General features: G+C 46.8%; 1 protein-coding gene across 2 annotated transcripts in view; it reads right to left on the reverse strand.

Annotated features, from left to right (window-relative positions):
• The window catches only part of strip1 (striatin interacting protein 1), a 118,037-nt gene extending 97,360 nt beyond the window's left edge, over positions 1-20,677 (reverse strand). Inside the window, exons 1-3 of one of the 2 annotated variants that reach the window (XR_011587499.1) lie at positions 20,471-20,677; positions 9,960-10,029; positions 268-342 (exon numbers count right to left, since the gene is read on the reverse strand). Coding sequence is in view for 1 of the 2 variants with exons in the window: in XM_070859291.1 (XP_070715392.1) it covers positions 268-342; positions 9,960-10,029; positions 20,471-20,650 (325 nt within the window). In the remaining variant the exon portion in view is untranslated. The remainder of the gene's footprint in view (positions 1-267; positions 343-9,959; positions 10,030-20,470) is intronic. The other variant, XM_070859291.1, reaches the window with a different exon arrangement.
• Positions 20,678-22,672: the final 1,995 nt, after the last annotated feature.

Genomic DNA, 22,672 nt, shown 5'->3' on the forward strand with positions numbered 1-22,672 from the left:
TAACAAGGCAAGACAAGTCAGCAAATAGGTCAACAGATCAGCACTGGAAAATCTTCAAGTATGAAATTGAAAGAGTACAAAATAAACATTTGCCTCAAAAGATAAAAAGGGATGCATCAATAACCAGAATTAGAGTCAAAATCATTAAAACATAATTAGGATTGCTCGGACACAGCCACGAAAGTAAGCAGTCTTTGAGCTGAAGTTCACTATCAATTCAAATATAAATACAAGCATTGCCTGTGTCACAGCAGAAAGGCTCATTACCATGAGTCTTGAATTCTTCCTCGAAGCATTTCCTGTTCAGGTGAAGCTCAGGGCCCTCTGTGTAGCTGTAGAGTTCTACCAAAACAAAATGTTAGAAGTGTTAGGAGTGGAAAACTAAGAGCTGACCTATGGGCAACAATATTGGCAAACAATGATGTAGAACAGCAATGGGAAACATTTAAAACAGTGTTCAACAGAGTGCAGGAATATATCCCACGAAAAGGAAAGAACAAACTAAACACTAATGAGACTCCATGCATGAATAAAACCATAAGGGATGATGATGATCATCATCATCATCATAGACAGTCCCTCAAAGCCAAAAAGGGAGAGTTCAGATGTTTCAATGAAGGACCTAATATTCCGGATCCCGAACTACATCCTGAAGGGTGGAAGATGCCTGTGCGTTGCACACCAGCCACCACACGGGCTTGACAGAGCTAGGTCTTGGTCCAGTGGCAAGGATTACCCAAGACAACTGGAGACCAGCTCTGCTGCACAGTCCAAGCGCGCACACATATCGCAGTGTGAGCTGGCCCGTGCTGCCTCTGGGCCCTCGCCTCTTTTAAGCCCCAAACTCTCGCCTCTCCCGGGCTCCGGTCACTTCCCTCTATAATTTCTTGCCACTCCTTTGCCCCTCCTGCTGTGCCTGCCCACACTGCAATCAGCGACCTGACTTCGCAGCCGTCGCTCTCCTGCAGCAGCACGCACTGCTTCCTAAAGTGGCATGCTGCTGTATGCTGCTCCCTCCAATGGCCCCGGCCTGCTGATGGTCTTGAGGGTAAGGAAGGAGGCGCACATTAAGTACAGAGACAGCCAGAGAGTGCATGATAAGGGACAATACAAAGAGATTAGGGGAGAAATCAAAAAAGCAATTAGGATGTCAAAGAGGAACTATGAAATTAAATTATCAAGGAACATAAAACAAAGTAGCAAAATATTTTACAGGCACCTCAATAAAAAAGGAAGTTTGGGATGGGAATAGGGTCATTAAGCGATAGACAGGATAATACCATAGGTAACGATAGAGTGATGGCAATATTGATGAAATAATGATTTTGCTTCAACAGTTAGCAGGGAGATAGAACAGGTGGGCACGACATTGGATGATGTGAGCAGTAATGAGATAAGTGCATTTAAATAAAGAGGGTTTTTAAAAATAAACTAATCAAACTCAAAGGATAAACTCCTGGTCCTGGTGGATTGCATCCATGCATTTTAAAAGAATCTAGGGAAGATAGCAGAGGCATTACTACACATTTTTAATCAGTCGTTTGATAAAGGTGTAGTGCAAGGAGACTGGCGCATAGCTAACGTAATACCTATATTTAACAAAGTGGACAGAACATGGCCAGGGAAATATAGACCAGTCAGCTTAACAACAATGGTAGGAAAAATGATAGACTCCCTATTAATGGAGAAAATAGAACATCTAGAACCAAAAAATATAATGAATCGTCAGCATGATCTTGCTTGACCAACCTCATTGAATTTTTTGAAGAAAGTAGACATTGGTAATGCAGTAGATGTAATTTATTTAGATTTTCAAAAGGCCTTCGATAAGGTAGCCCATAATAAACTGATGAACAAGGTCAGAGAATGCGGAGTCAGGGGACAAGTAGCAGAATGGATAGCGAGCTGGTTTCACAACACAAAGCTGAGATTAGGGGTAAAGCGTAGCTATTCACAGGGGCAGAAGGTGGGTAGTGGTGTTCCACAAGGATCAGTGCTGGGACCACGGTTGTTCACAATTTAGACTTTGGAATCAAAAACAATTTCTAAATTTGCGGATGACACCAAATTGCTGGATAGTCAATACTGAGGAGGACTGCAGCAAATTACAGGACATTAATAAGCTTGCAGAATGGGCATATAATTGGCAAATGAAGTTCAATACAGATAAATGTGAGTTATAATATTTTGATAGGAAGAATAGGGAGGTCACATTACTTGGAGGGTGCAAGTATAGGTGTGGTACAAGAACAAAGGGATCATAGAATCATAGAAATTTACAGCATGGAAGGAGGCCTTTCAGCCCATCGTGTCCGCGCCGGCCGACAAAGAGCTGTCCAGTCTCAAACCCACTTTGCAGCTCTAGGTCCGTAGCCCTGTAGGTTACGGCACTTCAAGTGCCCATCCAAGTACTTTTTAAATGTGGTGAGGGTTTCTGCCTCTACCACCCTTTCAGGCAGTGAGTTCCAGACCCCCACCACCCTCTGGGTGAAGTCATTTCCCCTCCTGTCTCCTCTAAACCTTCCCCCAATTACTTTAAATCTATGTCCCCTGGTTGTTGACCCTCTGCTAAGGGAAATAGGTCCTTCCTATCCACTCTATCTATGCCCCTCACAATTTTATACAGCTCAATAAAGTCTCCCCTAAGCCTCCTCTGTTCCAAAGAAAATAAACCCAGCTTATCCAATCTTTCCTCATAGCTAAAATTCTCCAGTCCAGGCAACGTAAATCTCCTCTGTACCCTCTCTAGTATAATCACATCTTTCCTGCAATGTGGTGACCAGAACTGCACGCAGTACTCCAGCTGCGGCCTAACCAGTGTTTTATACAGTTCAAGCATAACCTCCCTGCTCTTGTATTCTATGCCTCGGCTAATAAAGGCAAGTATTCTGTATGCCTTCTTAACCACCTTATCTACCTGGTTTGCTACCTTCAGGGATCTGCGGACATGCACTCCAAGGTCCCTTTATTCCCTTTAATTCCGATCATTTAATGTGTATTCCCTTGCCTTGTTAACCCTCCCCAAATGCATTACCTCACACTTCTCAGGATTGAATTCCATTGGCCACTATTCTGCCCACCTGACCAGTTCATTGATATCTTCCTGCAGTCCGTAGCTTTCTTCTTCATTATCAACGACACATCTGCAAACTTCTTAATCATACCCCTACATTCAAGTCTAAATCATTGGCGTATACCGCAAAAAGCAAGGGACCTAGTTAGTACTGAGCCCTGTGGAACCCCACTGGAAACAGCCTTCCAGTCACAAAAACACCCATCTGTGTACACAAATTACTAAAAGTTGGGACACAGGTTAGCAAGATCATAAAAAAACAAACCAAACGCTAGGGTTTATTTCTAGAGGTATAGAATTGAAAAGTAGGGAAGCTATGCTAAACTTGTATCAAACTTTGGTTAGACCACTTAGAGAGTACCTTGTACTGCTGTTTCCAGTGGGGCTCTGCAGGGCTTAGTACTAGGTCCCTTGCTTTTTTTGATATATATCAATGAGTTAGACTTGATAGAGTGGATAGAAAGAGAATGTTTCCACTGTGGGGAAGAGCATAACTAGAGGCCATCGATATAAGGCAGTCACCAAGAAATCGAATAGGGAATTCAGAAAAATTTTTATTCAAAGAGTGGTGAGAATGTGGAACTCAGTATCACAAGGAGTGGTTGAAGCAAATAGTATAGATGCATTTAAGGGGAGGTTATGCTGTTAGGTTTAGATGAGGAGGTTCGAGCGCAGCATAAACGCCGGCATGGACTGGTTGGGCCGAATGGCCTGTTTCTGTTCCGTATATCCTACGTAATTTACATTTGAATGAAACAACTGCTCCTACCGTCCGCCTAGGGAACATGTTCCATAGATTCACTGATTCTGCAGTTTAATTTATAACTTACCCCCTTCAAGCGCTGGCCTCTACTACTATTCTGGACAAGGTGAAACAGCTCGTCATGGTCGACACTGTCTAATCCTTTAGAATCCTAAAAACAGCAGTCATATCACCTCAACCTTCTCTTGCCCAGAGTGAATTAGCTGGATTTCTTTTAGAAAATAACATTTTGGGATCCAGTATATGAGACATGATGTGTGGTGAGCGATGTCGTGCATTCCAGATCCTAACCACTTGCTGCGTAAAAAAGTTTACCCTCATATCGCCTTTGGTTCTTTTGGCAATCACCTTAAATCTCTGTTCTCTGATTCTCGACCCTTCCACCAATGGGAACAGTATCTCTATATCTACTCTGTCTCGCTCCCTCATGATTTTGAACACCTCGATCAAATCTCCTCTCAAACTTCTCTGCTCCAAGGAGAACAGCCCCAGCTTCTCCAGTCTATCCACGTCACTGAAGTCCTTCATCCCTGGAATTATTCTCGTAAATCTTTTCTGCACCCTCTCTAAGGCCTTCATATCCTTCCTAAAGTACAGTGCCCAGAATTGGACACAATACTCCAATTGAGGCCGAACCAGTGGTTTATACAGGTTCATCATAACCTCCTTGCTATTGTACTCTAGGCCTCTGTTTATGAAGCCCAGGATCGCGTAAGCTTTTTTAACCGCTTTCTCAACCTGCCCTGCCACCTTCAACGATTTGTGCACATATAACCCAGGTCTCTCTGTTCATGCACCCCCTTTAGAATTGTACCCTTTAGTTTATATTGCTTCACCTCATTCTTCCTACCAAAATTTTGAACTTTGCTGCGTTAAATTTCATCTGCTACGTGTCCGCCCATTGCACCAGCCTGTCCTATCCTCCTCACTGTTCACTATACTTCCAAGTTTTGTGTCATCTGCAAATTTTGAAATTGTGCTCTGTACACCCAAGTCCAAGTCATTAATATACATCAAGAAAAGCAGTGGTCCCAGTACCGACCCTGGGGAACACCATTGTATACCTTTCTCCAGTCCGAGAAACAACCATTCCCCACTACTCTCTGTTCCCTGTCACTGAGACAATTCCGTATCCATGCTGCCACTGTCCCTTTTATTCCATGGGCTTCAACTTTGCTGCAAGCCTATTATGTGGCACTTTGTCAAACACCTTTTGGAAATCCATGTACACATCAACCGCATTGCCCTCATCAACCCTCTCTGTTGCCTCATCAAAAAACTCAATTAGTTAAACACGATTTGTCTTTAATAAATCCATGCTGGCTTTCCTTAATTAATCCACACTTGTCCAAGTGACTGTTAACTTTATCCCTGATTATCGTAACCGAAGTTAAACTGACCGGCCTGTAGTTGCTGGGTTTATTTTTGCATCCTTCTTGAACAAATGTGTAACATTTGTAATTCTCTAGCCCTCTGGCACCACTCCCTGTATCTAAGGAGGATTAGAAGATTATGGCCAGTACCTCCACAATTTTCACCTTTATTTCCCTCAGCATCCTGGGATGCATCCCATCCGGTCCTGGTGATTCATCGACTTGAGGTACAGACAGCCTTTCTAGTAACTCCCTTTATGAACTTTTATCTCAACCTGTATCTCCACTACCTCCACTTTCACTATGACTTTGGCAGCATCTTCACTGGTAAAGACAGATGCAAAGTATTCCTTTAGTACCTCGGCCCTGCCCTCTGCCTCCATGCGTAGGTCTCCTTTGTGGTCCCTAATTGGCCCCACCCTTCCTCGTATTATTTAAATGCCTACAGAAGACTTTTGAATTCCCCTTTATGTTAGCTGACAATCTATTCTCATACTCTCTCTTTGTCCCTCATTATTTTTTTTTTCATTTCCCCTTTCAACTTTTATATTCATCCTGTTTCTCACTTGTATTCTCAACCCGACATCCATCAGACACGCTCTGTTTCTGTTTTATCTTACTCTATCTCTTTCATCATCCAGGGAGCACCGGCTTTACTTGCCCCACCTTCCCCCCCCCAGAGGGAACGTACCTCGACTGTATCCGAACCATACCCTCTGTAAAGGCAGCCCATCGTGCGATTAAAATTTTGCCTGCCAATCTTAGATCCCAATTTACCTGGACCTTCCTCAATATATTTTACTCGAGATTACTCCCTGCCCTTTTCCATAGCTAATCTAAACCTTATGATGCTATGATCACTGTTCCCTAAATGTTCCCCGACTGACGCATCTCATTCCCCAGCACCAGATCCAGCAATGCCGCCTTCCTCAGTGGAGGCATTGTACAGATCAAGAAAGTTCTCCTGAACACATTTCAGGACTTCATCCCCCTATTAGGGATGTGTGCAATAAAGGTACAGCAGTTATCATGGGTGACTTTAATCTACATATTGATTAGGCTAACCAAACTGGTAGCAAAGCGGTGGAGGAGGATTTCCTGGAGTGTATTAGGGATGGTTTTCGAGACCAATATGTCGAGGAGCCAACTAGAGGGCCATCCTAAACTGGGTGATGTGTAATGAGAAAGGACTAATTAGCAATCTTGTTGTGCGAGGCCCCTTGGGGAAGAGTGACCATAATATGGTAGAATTCTTTATTAAGATGGAGAGTGACACGGTTAAGTCAGAGACTAGGGTCCTGAACTTAAGGAAAAGTAACTTCGATGGTATGAGACGTGAATTGGCTAGAGTAGACTGGCAAAAGCTACTTAAAGGGTTGGTGGTGGATAGGCAATGGCAAACATTTAAAGATCACATGGATGAACTTCAACAATTGGACATCCCTGTCTGGAGTAAAAATAAAACGGGGAAGGTGGCTCAACTGTGGCTAACAAGGGAAATTAAGGATAGTGTTATATCCAAGAGGCATATAAATTGGCCAGAAAAAGCAGCAAACCGGAGGACTGGGAGAAATTTAGAATTCAGCAGAGGAGGACAGGGTTTAATTAGGAGGGGGAAAATAGAGTATGAGAGGAAGCTTGCTGGGAACATAAAAACTGACTGCAAAAGCGTCTTATAGATATGTGAAGAGAAAAAGATTAGTGAAGACAAACATAGGTCCCTTGCAGTCAGATTCAGGTCAATTTATAATGGGAAACAAAGAAATGGCGGGCCAGTTAAACAAATACTTCGATTCTGTCTTCACGAAGGAAGACACAAATAACCTTCCGGAAATACTAAGGGACTGAGGGTCTAGTGAGAAGGAGGAACTGAAGGAAATCCTTATTAAGTGGGAAATTGTGTTAGGGAAATTGATGGGATTGAAGGCCAATAAATCCCCGGGGCCTGATAGTCTGCATCCCAGAGTACATAAGGAAATGGCCCTAGAAATAGTGAATGCATTGGTGATCATTTTCCAACAGTCTATCGACTCTGGATCGGTTCCTATGGACTGGAGGGTAGCTAATGTAACACCACTTTTTAAGAAGGGAGGGAGAGAGAAGGCGGGTAATTATAGACCGATTAACCTGACATCAGTACTGGGGAAACTGTTGGAATCAATTATTAAAGATGAAATAGCAGCACATTTGGAAAGCAGTGATGGGATCGGTCCAAGTCAGCATGAATTTATGAAAGGGAAATCCTGCTTGACAAATCTTCTCGAATTTTTTGAGGATGTAACTATTAGAGTGGACAAGGGAGAACCAGTGGATGTGGTGTATTTAGACTTTCAAAAGGTTTTTGACAAGGTTCCACACAAGAGATTGGTGTGCAAAATTAAAGCACATGGTATTGGGGGTAATGTACTGACGCAGATAGAGAACTGGATGGCAGACAGGAAGCAGAGAGTCGGGATAAACGGGTCCTTTTCAGAATGGTAGGCAGTGACTAGTGGGGTGCCGCAGGGCTCAGAGCTGGGACCCCAGCTATTTACAATATACATTAATGATTTGGATGAGGGAATTGAGAGCAATATCTCCAAGTTTGCAGATGACACTAAGCTGGGTGGTGGTGTGAGCTGTGAGGAGGATGCTAAGAGGCTGCAGGGTGACTTGGACAGGTTAGGTGAGTGGGCAAACGCGTGGCAGATGCAGTATAATGTGGATAAATGTGAGGTTACCCACTTTGGGGGCAAAAACACGAGGGCACATTATCTGAATGGCAGATTAGGAAAAGGGGAGGTGCAACGAGACCTGGGTGTCATGGTACATCAGTCATTGAAAGCTGGCATGCAGGTACAACAGGCGGTGAAGAAGGCAAATGGTATGTTGGCCTTCATAGCTAGGGGTTTTGAGTATAGGAGCAGGGAGGTCTTACTGCAGTTGTACAGGGCCGTGTGAGGCCTCACCTGGAATAGTGTGTGCAGTTTTGGTCTCCTAATCTGAGGAAGGACATTCTTGCTATTGAGGGAGTGCAGCGAAGGTTCACCAGAGTGATTCCCGGGATAGCAGGACTGACACAGGAGTAGAGACTGGATCGACTGGGCTTGTATTCACTAGAGTTTAGAAGGATGTGAGGGGATCTCATAGAAACATATAAAATTCTGACGAGACTGGACAGGTTAGATGCAGGAAGAATGTTCCCGATGTTGGGAATGTCCAGAACCAGGGAACATTGTCTAAGGAAACGGGGTAAGCCATTTAGGACTGAGATGAGGAGAAACTTCTTCACTCAGAGAGTTGTTAACCTGTAGAATTCCCTGCCAGAGAGAGTTGTTGAGGCCAGTTCATTGGATATATTCAAGAGGGAGTTAGATATGGCCCTTACGGCTAAAGGAATCAAGGGGTTTGGAGAGAAGGCAGGAAAGGGATACTGAGGGAGTGATCAGCCATGATCTTATTAAATGGTGGTGCAGGCTCGAAGGGCCGAATGGCCTGCTCCTGCACCTATTTTCTATGTTTCTCTGGCCTTTACACTATTACTAGCCCAGACTATATTGGGATAATTGAAGTCCCCCATTATCACTACTCTATAGCTCTTGCACCGCTCTAATTTCCCTGCTAATTTGCTCCTCTATATCTTTCCCACTAGTTAGTGGCCTGTAGCATACACCCAATAATGCCCTGCAGTGGTATGCCACCACACGCTGCTCCCTCTGACGCAGCCTTTCAATCACGGTAAATCCTCTTCATACCACTACAGGAGGGCGACAGCTGCAATGTCAGGTCGCTGATTGCAGTGCGGGCCGGTACAGCAGGAGGGGCGAAGGAGCAAGAGTTTGTAGAAGGAAGTGACCGGGGCCCAGAAGAGGCGAGGGCCCAGGGGCAGCACGGGCCAGCCCTCACTGCGATATGTGTGCGCACTTGGTCCATGCAGCAGAGCTGGTCTCCAGTTGTCTTGGGTAACCCTTGCCACTGGACCAAGACCTCGATCTGTCAAGCCCATGTGGTGGCTGGTGTGCAACGGTCACCCCACGTTAAAAAAATCCACACACAGGCATCTTCCACCCTTCAGAATGTAGTTCAGGGTCCTTCATTGAAACACCTGTGAACTCATCCCTTTTTTGCGTGGAAGCAAGTCATCCTCGCTTCGAGGGACCGCCTATGATGATGATGATGGCACCTAGTAATGTAATAGCACCTCTATTGTTTCTTAACTCGAACCCAATAGATTCTGTCCTTGACCCCTCCGGGACATCCTCTCTCTCCAGCACTAAAATAATCTCCTTAACCAATACTGCCACCCCATTTCCTTTCTTTCCTGAACCCCATATACCCAGGAATATTTAAAACCCACTTCTGCCCTCTTTGAGCCCAGTCTCAGTTATTGCCACAACATATTCCCATGTGGCTATCTGCGCTTGCAGCTCACCAACCTTGTTCACACGTTTTGTGTTTACCTATCTTACACCTTCTTGTATTCTCTCTTAGTCTGATCCCAGCTAATACCATGCTATTTCTTACTCTAGTGCTATCTGTCTCTCCTAATCCTTTGTGCAATTTATTTCCCCTTTCTAATGCTACATCCTGGTGCCCATCCCGCCAGCCAAATTAGTTTAAACCCTCCCCAACAGCACTAGAAAAACGTCCGTCCCGTCCCCCCGACTCCGGGCTGGGTGTCCTGCTCAACATCATGCATATTCATCCGTTCCTATTCCACACTCAGACGTTCCACATCATTACTTTTTCAATCTTCATTTCCTGTTCTTACCTGAAAGTTCTGCCGCCCATTTATCGGTATCGGAATATTCAAACTCCAGGTCAGGCGACTCAGAGAACCCCTGTGGATGGAGAGAAATAAATCAAAAAATGTGATGAAATATCACACAGAAGGGACAAAAAGTCAGCAGAGATATTGTACGCTGCTGAAATTCAACAACAGAACTAAAGCTGTAGGAATAACGGCAGACACAAGACCATTGGCCCGGGGGGGGGGGGGGGGGGGGGGGAGCACGGAAGCAGCCAATGTTCCTAAACCAGTGATTAATAGGGGGTCGTGCCTACAACACCAAGGCAAGAGGGCGAAGACAAGAGACTGAGCAGGACTTGGAAACAAAATAATGATGTTGAGCTTGGTGTCTCCCAGAATAGTGTGTAAAACAGAGCAGCTCTGTACAGACAAGACAACCAATTCTTATAAACGTGGCTTGAAATGATGACTGGGATCATTGGGCAATGGGATTAGTCATCAACAGAAACCATGCAATGGTTACATGCTCTGCCAAGCACGGAGCCAATCCATTCAGGCCATAGGTTCATAGCAAAAGGATGAGTATAGGAGCAGGGAGGTCTTACTGCATTTGTACAGGGCCTTGGTGAGGCCTCACCTGGAATATTGTGTACAGTTTTGGTCTCCTAATCTGAGGAAGGACATTCTTGGTATTGAGGGAGTGCAGCGAAGGTTCACCAGACTGATTCCCAGAATGGCAGGACTGACATAGGAAGAAAGACTGCATTGACTGGGCCTGTATTCACTGGAATTTAGAACAATGAGAGGGGATCTCATAGAAACATATAAAATTCTGACAGGATTGGACAGCTCAGCTGCAGGAAGAATGTTCCCGATGTTGGAGAAGTCCAGAACCAGGGGTCACAGTCTAAGGATAAGGGGTAAGCCATTTAGGACCGAGATGAGGAGAAACTTCTTCACTCAGAGTTTTGAACCTGTGGAATTCTCTACCACAGAAAGTTGTGGAGGCCAGTTCGTTAGATATATTCAAAAGGGAGCTAGATGTGGCCCTTATGGCTAAAGGATCAAAGGTTATGGAGAGAAAGCAGGAATGGGGTACTGAAGTTGCAAAAATAATCAGCCATGAATGGCGGTGCAGGCGCGAAGGGCCGAATAGCCTACTCCTGCACCTATTTTCTATGTTTCTATGTTCCAAGTTCAAAGCCCAATCTGTGCTGAGCCGAGCTGTGGTATCATGCAGATGCTCAATTGACAGCAGTTCCCCGAGAGTGCAGGAAGTCGATATTCTCACCGTCTCCAATTCCATACTATCCATTCCTGTATTTTATGTACAGGATTATAGCCAGTTGTCGTGGTGCACATTGGTACCAACGACATAGGTAAAAAAAGGGATGAGGTCCTACGAGACGAATTTAAGGAGCTAGGAGCTAAATTAAAAAGTAGGACCTCAAAAGTAATAATCTCGGGATTGCTACCAGTGCCACGTGCTAGTCAGAGTAGGAATCGCAGGATAGCGCAGATGAATATGTGGCTTGAGCAGTGGTGCAGGAGGGAGGGATTCAAATTCCTGGGGCATTGGAACCGGTTCTGGGGGAGGTGGGACCAGTACAAACCGGACGGTCTGCACCTGGGCAGGACCGGAACTAATGTCCCAGAGGGAGTGTTTTCTACTGCTGTTGGGGAGGAGTTAAACTGATATGGCAGGGGGATGGGAACCAATGCAGGGAGACAGAGGGAAACAAAAAGGAGACAAAAGCAAAAGACAGAAAGATGATGAGTAAAAGTGGAGGGCAGAGAAACCCAAGACAAAAAACAAAAAGGGCCACTGAATATAAAGGGGCTGCAGGAGGGGTCAAAACTAAAAATCATGGTTTAAAAACTAGGATTAAAACACTCTACCTAAACGCACGCAGCATTCGAAATAAAGTAAATGAGTTGACGGCACAAATCATTACAAATGGGTATGATTTGGTGGCCATTACAGAAACATGGTTGCAGGGTGGCCAAGACTGGGAATTAAACATACAGGGGTATCTGACGATTCAGGAAGATAGACAAGAAGGGAAAGGAGGTGGGGTAGCTCTGTTAATAAAGGATGATATCAGGGCAGTTGTGAGAGACGATATTGGCTCTAATGAAGAAAATGTTGAATCATTGTGGGTGGAGATTAGAGATAGTAAGGGGAAAAAGTCACTGGTGGGCGTAGTTTGTAGGCCCCCAAATAATAACTTCACGGTGGGGCGGGCAATAATCAAGGGAATAATGGAGGCATGTGAAAAAGGAACGGCAGTAATCATGGGGGATTTGAACCTACATATCGATTGGTCAAATCAAATCGCAAGGGGTAGCCTGGAGGAGGAATTCATAGAATGCATACGGTATCGTTTTTTTAGAACAGTATGTTACAGAACCTACAAGGGAGCAAGCTATCTTAGATCTGGTCCTGTGTAATGAGACAGGAAAAATAAACGCTCTCCTAGTAAAAGATCCTCTTGGAATGAGTGATCACAGTATGGTGGAATTTGTAATACAGATTGAGGGTGAGGAAGTTGTGTCTCAAACGAGCGTACTATGCTTAAACAAAGGGGACTACAGTGGGATGAGGGCAGAGTTGGCTAAACTGGACTGGAAACACAGACTAAACGGTGGCACAATTGAGGAACAGTGGAGGACTTTTAAGGAGCTCTTTCATAGTGCGCAACAAAAATATATTCCAGTGAAAAAGAAGGGTGTTAAGAGAAGGGATAACCAGCAGTGGATAACCAAGGAAAGAAAGGAGAGTATCAAATCAAAGACCAATGCGTATAAGGTGGCCAAGGTTAGTGGGAAACTAGAAGATTGGTAAAATTTTAAACAACAGCAAAGAATGACTAAAAAAGCAATAAAGAAAGGAAAGATAGATTACGAGGGTAAACTTGCGCAAAACATAAAAACAGACAGTAAAAGCTTTTACAGATATATAAAACGGAAAAGAGTGACTAAAGTAAATGTTGGTCCCTTAGAAGATGAGAAGGGGGATTTAATAATGGGAAATGTGGAAATGGCTGAGACTTTAAACAATTATTTTGTTTCACAGTGGAAGACACAAAAACCATGCCAAAAATTGCTGGTCATAGGAATGTGGGAAGGGAGGACCTTAGAAACATAGAAAATAGGTGTAGGAGTAGGCCATTCGGCCCTTCGAGCCTGCACCGCCATTCAATGAGTTCATGGCTGAACATGCAACTTCAGTACCCCATTCCTGCTTTCTCACCATACCCCTTGATTCCCCTAGTAGTAAGGACTTCATCTAACTCCTTTTTGAATATATTTAGTGAATTGGCCTCAACAACTTTCTGTGGTAGAGAATTCCACAGGTTCACCACTCTCTGGGTGAAGAAATTCCTCCTCATCTCAGTCCTAAATGGCTTCCCCCTTATCCTTAGACTGTGTCCCGGTTCTGGACTTCCCCAACATTGGGAACATTCTTCCTGCATCTAACCTGTCTAACCCCGTCAGAATTTTAAACGTTTCTATGAGGTCCCCTCTCATTCTTCTGAACTCCAGTGAATACAAGCCCAGTTGATCCAGTCTTTCTTGATAGGTCAGTCCCGCCATCCCGGGAATCAGTCTGGTGAACCTTCGCTGCACTCCCTCAATAGCAAGAATGTCCTTCCTCAGGTTAGGAGACCAAAACTGTACACAATACTCCAGGTGTGGCCTCACCAAGGCCCTGTACAATTGTAGCAACACCTCCCTGCCCTTGTACTCAAATCCCCTCGCTATGAAGGCCAACATGCCATTTGCTTTCTTAACTGCCTGCTGTACCTGCATGCCAACCTTCAATGACTGATGTACCATGACACCCAGGTCTCGTTGCACCTCTCCTTTTCCTAATCTGTCACCATTCAGATAATAGTCTGTCTCTCTGTTTTTACCACCAAAGTGGATAACCTCACATTTATCCACATTATACTTCATCTGCCATGCATTTGCCCACTCACCTAACCTATCCAAGTCGCTCTGCAGCCTCATAGAATCCTCCTTGCAGCTCACACTGCCACCCAACTTAGTGTCATCCGCAAATTTGGAGACACTACATTTAATCCCCTCGTCTAAATCATTAATGTACAGTGTAAACAGCTGGGGCCCCAGCACAGAACCTTGAGACAATCACTATCACTAGGGGGGGTAGTGTTGGACAGGCTAATGGGACTCAAGGTAGACAAGTCCCCTGGTCCTGATGAAATGCATCCCAGGGTATTAAAAGAGATGGCGGAAGTTATAGCAGATGCATTCGTTATAATCTACCAAAATTCTCTGGACTCTGGGGAGGTACCAGCGGATTGGAAAGCAGCTAATGTAACACCTATGTTTAAAAAAGGGGGCAGACAAAAGGCAGGTAACTATAGGCCGGTTAGTTTAACATCTGTAGTGGGGAAAATGCTTGAAACTATCATTAAGGAAGAAATAGCGGGACATCGAGATAGAAATAGTGCAATCAAGCAGACGCAACATGGATTCATGAAGGGGAAATCACGTTTAACTAATTTACTGGAATTCTTTGAGGATATAACGAGCATGGTGGATAGAGGTGTACCGATGGATGTGGTGTATTTAGATTTCCAAAAGGCATTCGATAAGGTGCCACACAAAAGGTTACTGCAGAAGATAGAGGTATGCGGAGTCAGAGGAAGTGTATTAGCATGGATAGAGAATTGGTTGGCGAACAGAAAGCAGAGAGTCGGGATAAATGGGTCCTTTTCGGGTTGGAAATTGGTGGTTAGTGGTGTGCCACAGGGATCGGTTCTGGGACCACAACTGTTTACAATATACATAGATGACCTGGAAGAGGGGACAGAGTGTAGTGTAACAAAATTTGCAGATGACACAAAGATTAGTGGGAAAGCGGGTTGTGTAGAGGACACAGAGATGCTGCAAAGAGATTTAGATAGGTTAAGCGAATGGGCTAAGGTTTGGCAGATGGAATACAATGTCGGAAAGTGTGAGGTCATCCACCTTGGGAAAAAAAAACAGTAAAAGGGGATATTATTTGAATGGGGAGAAATTACAACATGCTGAGGTGCAGAGGGACCTGGGGGTCCTTGTGCACGAATCCCAAAAAGTTAGTTTGCAGGTGCAGCAGGTAATCAGGAAGGCGAATGGAATGTTGGCCTTCATTGCGAGAGGGATGGAGTACAAAAGCAGGGAGGTCCTGCTGCAACTGTACAGGGTATTGGTGAGGCTGCACCTGGAGTACTGCGTGCAGTTTTGGTCGCCTTACTTAAGGAAGGATATACTGGCTTTGGAGGAGGTAGAGAGACGATTCACTCGGCTGATTCCGGAGATGAGGGGGTTACCTTTTGATGATAGATTGAGTAGACTGGGTCTTTACTCGTTGGAGTTCAGAAGGATGAGGGGTGATCTTATAGAAACATTTAAAACAATGAAGGGGATAGACAAGATAGAGGCGGCGAGGTTGTTTCCACTGGTCGGGGAGACTAGAACTAGGGGGCACAGCCTCAAAATACGGAGGAGCCAATTTAAAACCGAGTTGAGAAAGAATTTCTTCTCCCAGAGGGTTGTGAATCTGTGGAATTCTCTGCCCAAGGAAGCAGTTGAGGCTAGCTCATTAAATGTATTCAAGTCACAGATAGATAGATTTTTAACCAATAAGGGAATTAAGGGTTACGGGGAGCGGGCGGGTAAGTGGAGCTGAGTCTACGGCCAGATCAGCCATGATCTTGTTGAATGGCGGAGCAGGCTCGAGGGGCTCGATGGCCTACTCCTGTTCCATGTTCTTATGTTCTTATGTAAATAGACTAATTATGGTTCTAAGTCTGTGCTTCATCTCGAGTGCTAATTCAGTCTACCTTCCCTGAAGATGATTCATGTAGTGGCAAGTATTATATTTCAGTCGCCAGTATTGAGAGTATGAGCCCTCTGTTATGAACCGTGAGAGTCAGCTATTATTCAGATTGCTGGGACATCGGCTCACTTACAGGACCGACTTCTGATGTAAAACCCAACGCAATATCTAGCACAAAAAATATCACAATTTTGAGTTATCAACTTCAGAAAAGGAAAATTTGATGAAAAGCTTGTTTAAGAAATTAAAATAAAAGAACTTAAATCAGGCTCTTTGGAGGGTACAATATACACAGTTTTAAAAGTACTTCTCTTGTATGACATGATAACTACACTGCTATATGACACTTACTATTCCAAACGGGTGCCTGTAAGACTCAAGACAATGATACCAGCACAAACAGAAGCTCAGTCACTGGTGCACACATCGAACGGCTGCACAGTACATTTATCTTATTTCCTCTACCTTCCAAATACAATCTAGTTCATCTTTATGAAACAAAAAAGGTAGAAGAGAAAGTGTTGGAAATACACATCAGTCGGTCTGACAAGACAAAGTCGTGGGGAAGTGACAGATATGGGGAGTGGGGGTAATGCGGTGGGTATCGTCAGTAACTTGTTTTCTAATCCCTCCATAGCCTCAATCCCAACCTATCTCTGTAACCCCCTCCAGCCCTACAACCCTCCGAGATCTCTGCACTCCTCCAATTCTGGCCCAACGCATCCCCGATTTCCATGGCTCCACCATCGGCAGCCAGGGCCCCAAGCTCTGGAACTCCCGCTCTAAACCTCCCCACCTTCCTCCCTCATTACCTTCTTAAGACGCTCCTTAAGACATGCCTCGTAGCACCCAAGAACATTTTACCATGTTAAAGGTGCTGTATAAATGCACGTTGTTGTTGTACAGGGACATTAAGGTGGTCCTTGACAAGATACTACACAGGAGACTAAGAGAAAATTAAGGCATCTGGAATTGTGGAAGAACAGCAATTGATTAAAAACTGGTAAGGAAGGAAACTAGTTTCTCAGACTGGTGTCCCAGAATTCACTTGGGATATAGGAACAGGAAGTCATTCAGGACCTCAATCTATTCCACCATTCAATTAACAATCCGTGTGGAACCTTATAGAATGCCTTCTGGAAATCCTTATTAATAACATTCAGACACTCCCTTATCTGCCACTTTAGTTATCCTTAAAAAAAATCAATGAAGTCAGTCACGTACACTTTAGAAATCCAAATAATAATGATTTGTATATAGGGCTGCTGGGAATGGTGTTCAAATTTGCAGAAACTACTGAATTAGGCACAGTAAATAATTCCCAGGATCAAAGGCAGCTGCCAGGGGACGTTGATGAGATGATTTGACAAATTATGATTTTTAAGGGTCTGTCTCATGATTTATGAGACAGCGGGGTTGGCATTACTGAGGATCTGACAAGTGGTACTTTCCACGGATCTGTACTGGGGCCTCCGGTCTTCACCATATTTATCAGTGACTCGGACGGAGAGTTATATCTCCAAGTTTGCAGATAACATCAAGTTGGATGGGACAGAGAGTAGTACAGTTGGGAGCAGGAAGTTGCAATTGAACATAGACAGATTAAGTGAGTTGGCAAACCTATGGCAAATGCAGTTCAATGTGGACAAGTGTGAGGCCATCCAGTTTGGATGCAAGAAAGATAAATCGGGATATTTTCTAAATGGTGATAAATAAAGGACAGTCGAGGAGCAGAGAGATTTGGCAGCCCAGTATACCATCATTAAAATCTAGTGGACAGGTGCAAAAAGTCACCGTGAAGGCAAATGGGATGTTGGCTTTATCCCGAGACATGGAATACAGAGGGGTGGAAGCAATGTTTCCTTCAATTGCCTTTTGGCCCACACAACCTCTTGAACGGGTTCACGGGCTATTGAAAATTCCGCGCATGCACTGCATGGCCGCACAGCTTAAAGGGAACATTGGGCGGAAGTGATACTCAATGATTAAACTCAGTGATCTGCAGTTTCCTGGGTCACTTTTGCTACCTTTTTTAGAAGAGTAAGATTTTTCTTTCTCCAGACACCTCTCCAGTATTCAGTGATTGTGCCACAGATCCTGCAATTACCTCCCTTATTTCCTTAAAAATCCTCAGATGCATTTTATACAGCCCCAGATTTATTCACCTTCGGTTTACACAGCCATGTTGCGAGTAACGTGAACAACGTCACAACTTACCTCTGCAACACCCTCTAGTTCCCGTTCAAGATCAGATTGAATATTGAAAAGACCGAACCCATTGTTTTGAGCCCCCGCCACAAATTCCGTTCCCTAGCCACTGACTCCATCCCTTTCCCCAACTTCTATCTGAGGCTGAACCACACTTGGTGTCATATTTGACCCTGAAATGAATTTTCGAGCACATATCCACAGCATAACTAAAACCGCCTATTTCCACCTCCGTAACATCGCCCGTTTCCGCCCTTGCCTCAGCTTATCCACTGCTGAAGTCCTCACTATTGCCTTTGTTACCTCCAGACTTGTCTATTCCAATGCACTCCAGGCTGGCCTCCCACATTCAACCCTACGTAAAGTAGAGGTGATCCAAAACTGGGCTGCCCGGGTCCGAACTCGCATCAAGTCCCGCTCACCCATTACCCCTGTGTTCACTGACCTATATTGGCTCCCGGTTAAGCAATGTCATCCACAGTTCCAGATCAAGCCTTCACCCCTGGCCTGGGTGAACTCCCAATAATCGTTCACCTGTTACCATCCATTCATTCTGTCTAAAGTGAATTTGTGTCAGCTCTTTCCTTTTTTACATTCTCTCCCTTGTCCTTCAATACTGGAGTTTATATAGACTCCCACATCACCACCTTTACTGCTGACAGTCTATTGTAAACAATTTATATCATTATGTCTCCTATTGTACCATGTGATGCGAACGATGTACCGCAGAGAGTTGTTGAGGCCAGTTCATTGGATATATTCAAGAGGGAGTTAGATATGGCCATTGCGGCTAAAGGGATCAAGGGGTATGGAGAGAAAACAGGAAAGGGGTATGGAGAGAAAACAGGAAAGGGGTACTGAGGGAATGATCAGCCATGATCTTATTGAATGGTGGTGCAGGCTCGAAGGGCCAAATGGCCTACTCCTGTACCTATTTTCTATGTTTCTACGTCCAGTCCATCAACTCCTGCAAGACCTTTTGGATCACATATCGTCAGACTTCTTGGATTAATGCAATCTCAACTCCAACCTTTCGCATTTACTTTAACATTTTTAATTTGTTTATCTCCACTATTGGAATTAGACACATTAAACTTTGAACTCTTCTGCTTCTCTGTTGCTTCCCTTCCCAAGACTTATCTTTTTGCTTCTCTGTCTTCTTCTTTTAGATGGGACATGGTGGGTGGTATGGGGTGTCCGGCTGGGACAGTACATGGCTCTCACTTGATCCCGTCCCATCCTCGCCCCCAATTATGACCCACCCGGTCCCGGCGCGCTCCCCACCCGCTCCCACTTCACCTGCACAATACTCGTTCCCATTGCCCCCTCACTTCCCTCCCTCTGACCAATCTGTAGATTTCTGGGTCACTTTTGCTACTTTTTTTTAAGAAATAGGAGCAGCCTGTGTCTTTCCCTAGTCTCCAGGCACCTCTCCACACTGGCACTCAGCCCCACATCCCTCTATAAATGGTCAGAAACAGTAAAAACGTTTGTTAATAAAAAGCACAAAACATGTTTATAACAGGGACATGACTGCGCTACAAGGTCCGATCATCCGTCTCCCCCCCCCCCCCCCGGGGCCCCTCACCCCTCACTCCCCTGGGCCCCTCACCCCCTCGGGCCCCTCACTCCCCTCACCCCCCGGGGCCCCTCACTCCCCCGGGCACCTCTCTCTCCGCACCCCTCTCTCCCCGCACCCCCCCGGGGCCCCCTCACTCCCCGGGGGCCCTCTCCCCCTGAAACCCCTCACTCCCCTCGGGGCCCCTCACTCCCCTCTCCCCCCCGGGGCCCCTCTCCCCTCACCCCCCGGGGCCCTCTCTCCCCTCACCCCCCGGGGCCCTCTCTCCCCTCACCCCCCAGGGCCCTCTCTCCCCTCACCCCCCAGGGCACCTCAACCCCCTCTCCCCGCGGGGCCCCTCACTCCCCTCTCCCCCCCCGGGGCCCCTCACTCCATAGGGCCCCTCACCCACCCCGGGGCCCTCTCTCCCCGGGGCCCTCTCCCCCCCGGGGCCCCTCACCCTCCCCGGGGCCCCTCACTCCCCAGGGCACCTCACCCTCCCGGGGCCCCTCTCTCCCCTCACCCCCCTGGGCCCTCTCTCCCCTCACCCCCCGGGGCCCTCTCTCCCCTCACCCCCCCGGGGCCCCTCACTCCCCTCTCCCCCCGGGGCCCCTCACCCCCCGGGGCCCCTCACTCCCCTCTCCCCCCCGGGGCCCCTCACCCTCCCCGGGGCCCCTCACTCCCCAGGGCACCTCACCCTCCCGGGGCCCCTCTCTCCCCTCACCCCCCTGGGCCCTCTCTCCCCTCACCCCCCGGGGCCCTCTCTCCCCTCACCCCCCCGGGGCCCCTCACTCCCCTCTCCCCCCGGGGCCCCTCACCCCCCGGGGCCCCTCACTCCCGGGGCCCCTCACTCCCCAGGACCCCTCACCCACCCCGGGGCCCCTCACTCCCGGGGCCCCTCACTCCCCGGGGTCTCACCTCCGAATCCTTTCGCTGATTCCTGAAGAACTCGCGGCCTTTGGGCAAGGCCCGGGGCTTGGCAGGGGGACCGCCGGGTCCTGGTGCTGGTGCTGCCCCTGGGCCTGGGCCTGGGCCTGGGCCTGTCCCTGTCCCTGCCCCCGGCCCCGGGCCCGCTCCCGGGCCGCCACCCGACTCCATCGCCAGCTACGCGCACCTCTCGTGAGATCCGCGCAATAAACTGTCACACGAGATTTCCGCACAACGCGCTGGGATTCCCTTCCCAACATGGCCGCCAGGCGGGCCGCGCTCCCTTCCCAACATGGCCGGCCGGCGGGCCGCGCTCCCTTCCCAACATGGCCGCCCGGCGGGCCGCGCTCCCTTCCCAACATGGCCGGCCATCAAGTGATGGCGATCATTCTACAAAACGCTGTAAAATGATTGTGTTTATAATGAGGCAGGAGCTTCGTTCTCTCATCCCTCACGCTCAGCACGAGGCGGAACTTTCTCCGTCGCCTTCGTCTCCGTGCCCAGCGCCTTGGCCACAATATGCCCCACAGGCCGCCCCTTCCTCCCGCTCCCACTCCCGGAATCGGATCGAGGAATGGGGAATGGGGAATGGGCCGGAGCACAAGTAAATGTAGGGGAGCATCTCGGCCATATCATCATCAGTAGTCCCTCGGGATCGAGGAAGACCTGCTTCCACTCTTAACATGAGTCCTTATGTGGCTGAACAGTCCAATACTGGAATTACAATCCCTGTCACAGGTGGGACAGACAGTGGTTGAGGGAAGGGGAGGGTGGGACAGGTTTGCCGCACGCTCCTTCTGCTGCCTGCGCTTGGTTTCTGCATGCTCTCGGCGACGAGACTCGAGGTGCTCAGCGCCCTCCCGGATAAACTTCCTCCATTTAGGGCGGTCTTTGGCCAGGGACTCCCAGGTGTCAGTGGGGATGTTGCATTTTATCAGGGAGGCTTTGAGGGTGTCCTTGTAACGTTTCCTCTGCTCACCTTTGGCTCATTTGCCACGAAGGAGTTCCAAGTAGAGCGCTTGCTTTGCAAGTCTCATGTCGGGCATGCGAACTATGTGGCCCGTCCAGCGGAGCTGATCAAGCGTGGTCAGTGCTTCAATGCTGGGGATGTTGGTCTGGTCGAGGATGCTGGTGCGCTGTCCTCCCAGGGGATTTGTAGGATCTTGCGAAGACATCATTGGTGGTATTGATTGATTGATTGATTTTCTCCAGTGAATTAAGGTGTCTACTGTACATGGTCCATGTCTCTGAGCTATACAGGAGGGCGGGTATTACTACAGCCCTGTAGACCATGAGCTTGGTGGCAGTTTTTAGGCAATAGTGACCATAATATAACAAGCTTTAAGATGATAATTGAGAAGAACTTAAGTATGATGAAAACATAGAAACATGGAAACATAGAAGATAGGTGCAGGAGTAGGCCATTCGGCCCTTCGAGCCTGCACCACCATTCAATAAGATCATGGCTGATCATTCCCTCAGTACCCCTTTCCTGCTTTCTCTCCATACCCCTTGATCCCTTTAGCTATAAGAGCCATATCTAACTCCCTCTTGAATATATCCAACAAACTGGCATCAACAACTCTCTTCGGCAGGGAATTCCACAGGTTAACAACTCTCTGAGTGAAGAAGTTTCTGCTCATCTCAGTCGTAAATGGCTTACCCCTTATCCTTAGACTATGTCCCCTGGTTCTGGACTTCCCTAACATCGGGAACATTCTTCCTTCATCTAACCTGTCCAGTCCCGTCAGAATCTTGTAAGTTTCTATGAGATCCCTTCTCATCCTTCTAAACTCCAGTGTATAAAGGCCCAGTCTCCCCTCATATGTCAATTCCGCCATCCCGGGAATCAGTCTGGTGAACCTTCGCTGCACTCCCTCAATAGCAAGAACGGCCTTCCTCAGATTAGGAGACCAAAACTGAACACAATATTCCAGATGAGGCCTCACCAAGGCCTTATACAACTGCAGTAAAACCTCCCTGCTCCTATACTCAAATCCCCTAGCTATGAAGGCCAACATACCATTTGTCTTCTTCACCGCCTGCTGTACCTGCATGCCAACTTTCAATGACTGATGTACTATGACACCCAGGTCTCGTTGCACCTCCCCTTTTCCTAATCTGCCGCCATTCAGATAATATTCTGCCTTTGTGTTTTTGCCCCCAAAGTGGATAACCTCACATTTATCCACA

The sequence above is a fragment of the Pristiophorus japonicus genome, chromosome 17 (genome assembly GCF_044704955.1).
Source record: "Pristiophorus japonicus isolate sPriJap1 chromosome 17, sPriJap1.hap1, whole genome shotgun sequence".
Lineage (NCBI taxonomy): Eukaryota > Metazoa > Chordata > Chondrichthyes > Pristiophoridae > Pristiophorus > Pristiophorus japonicus.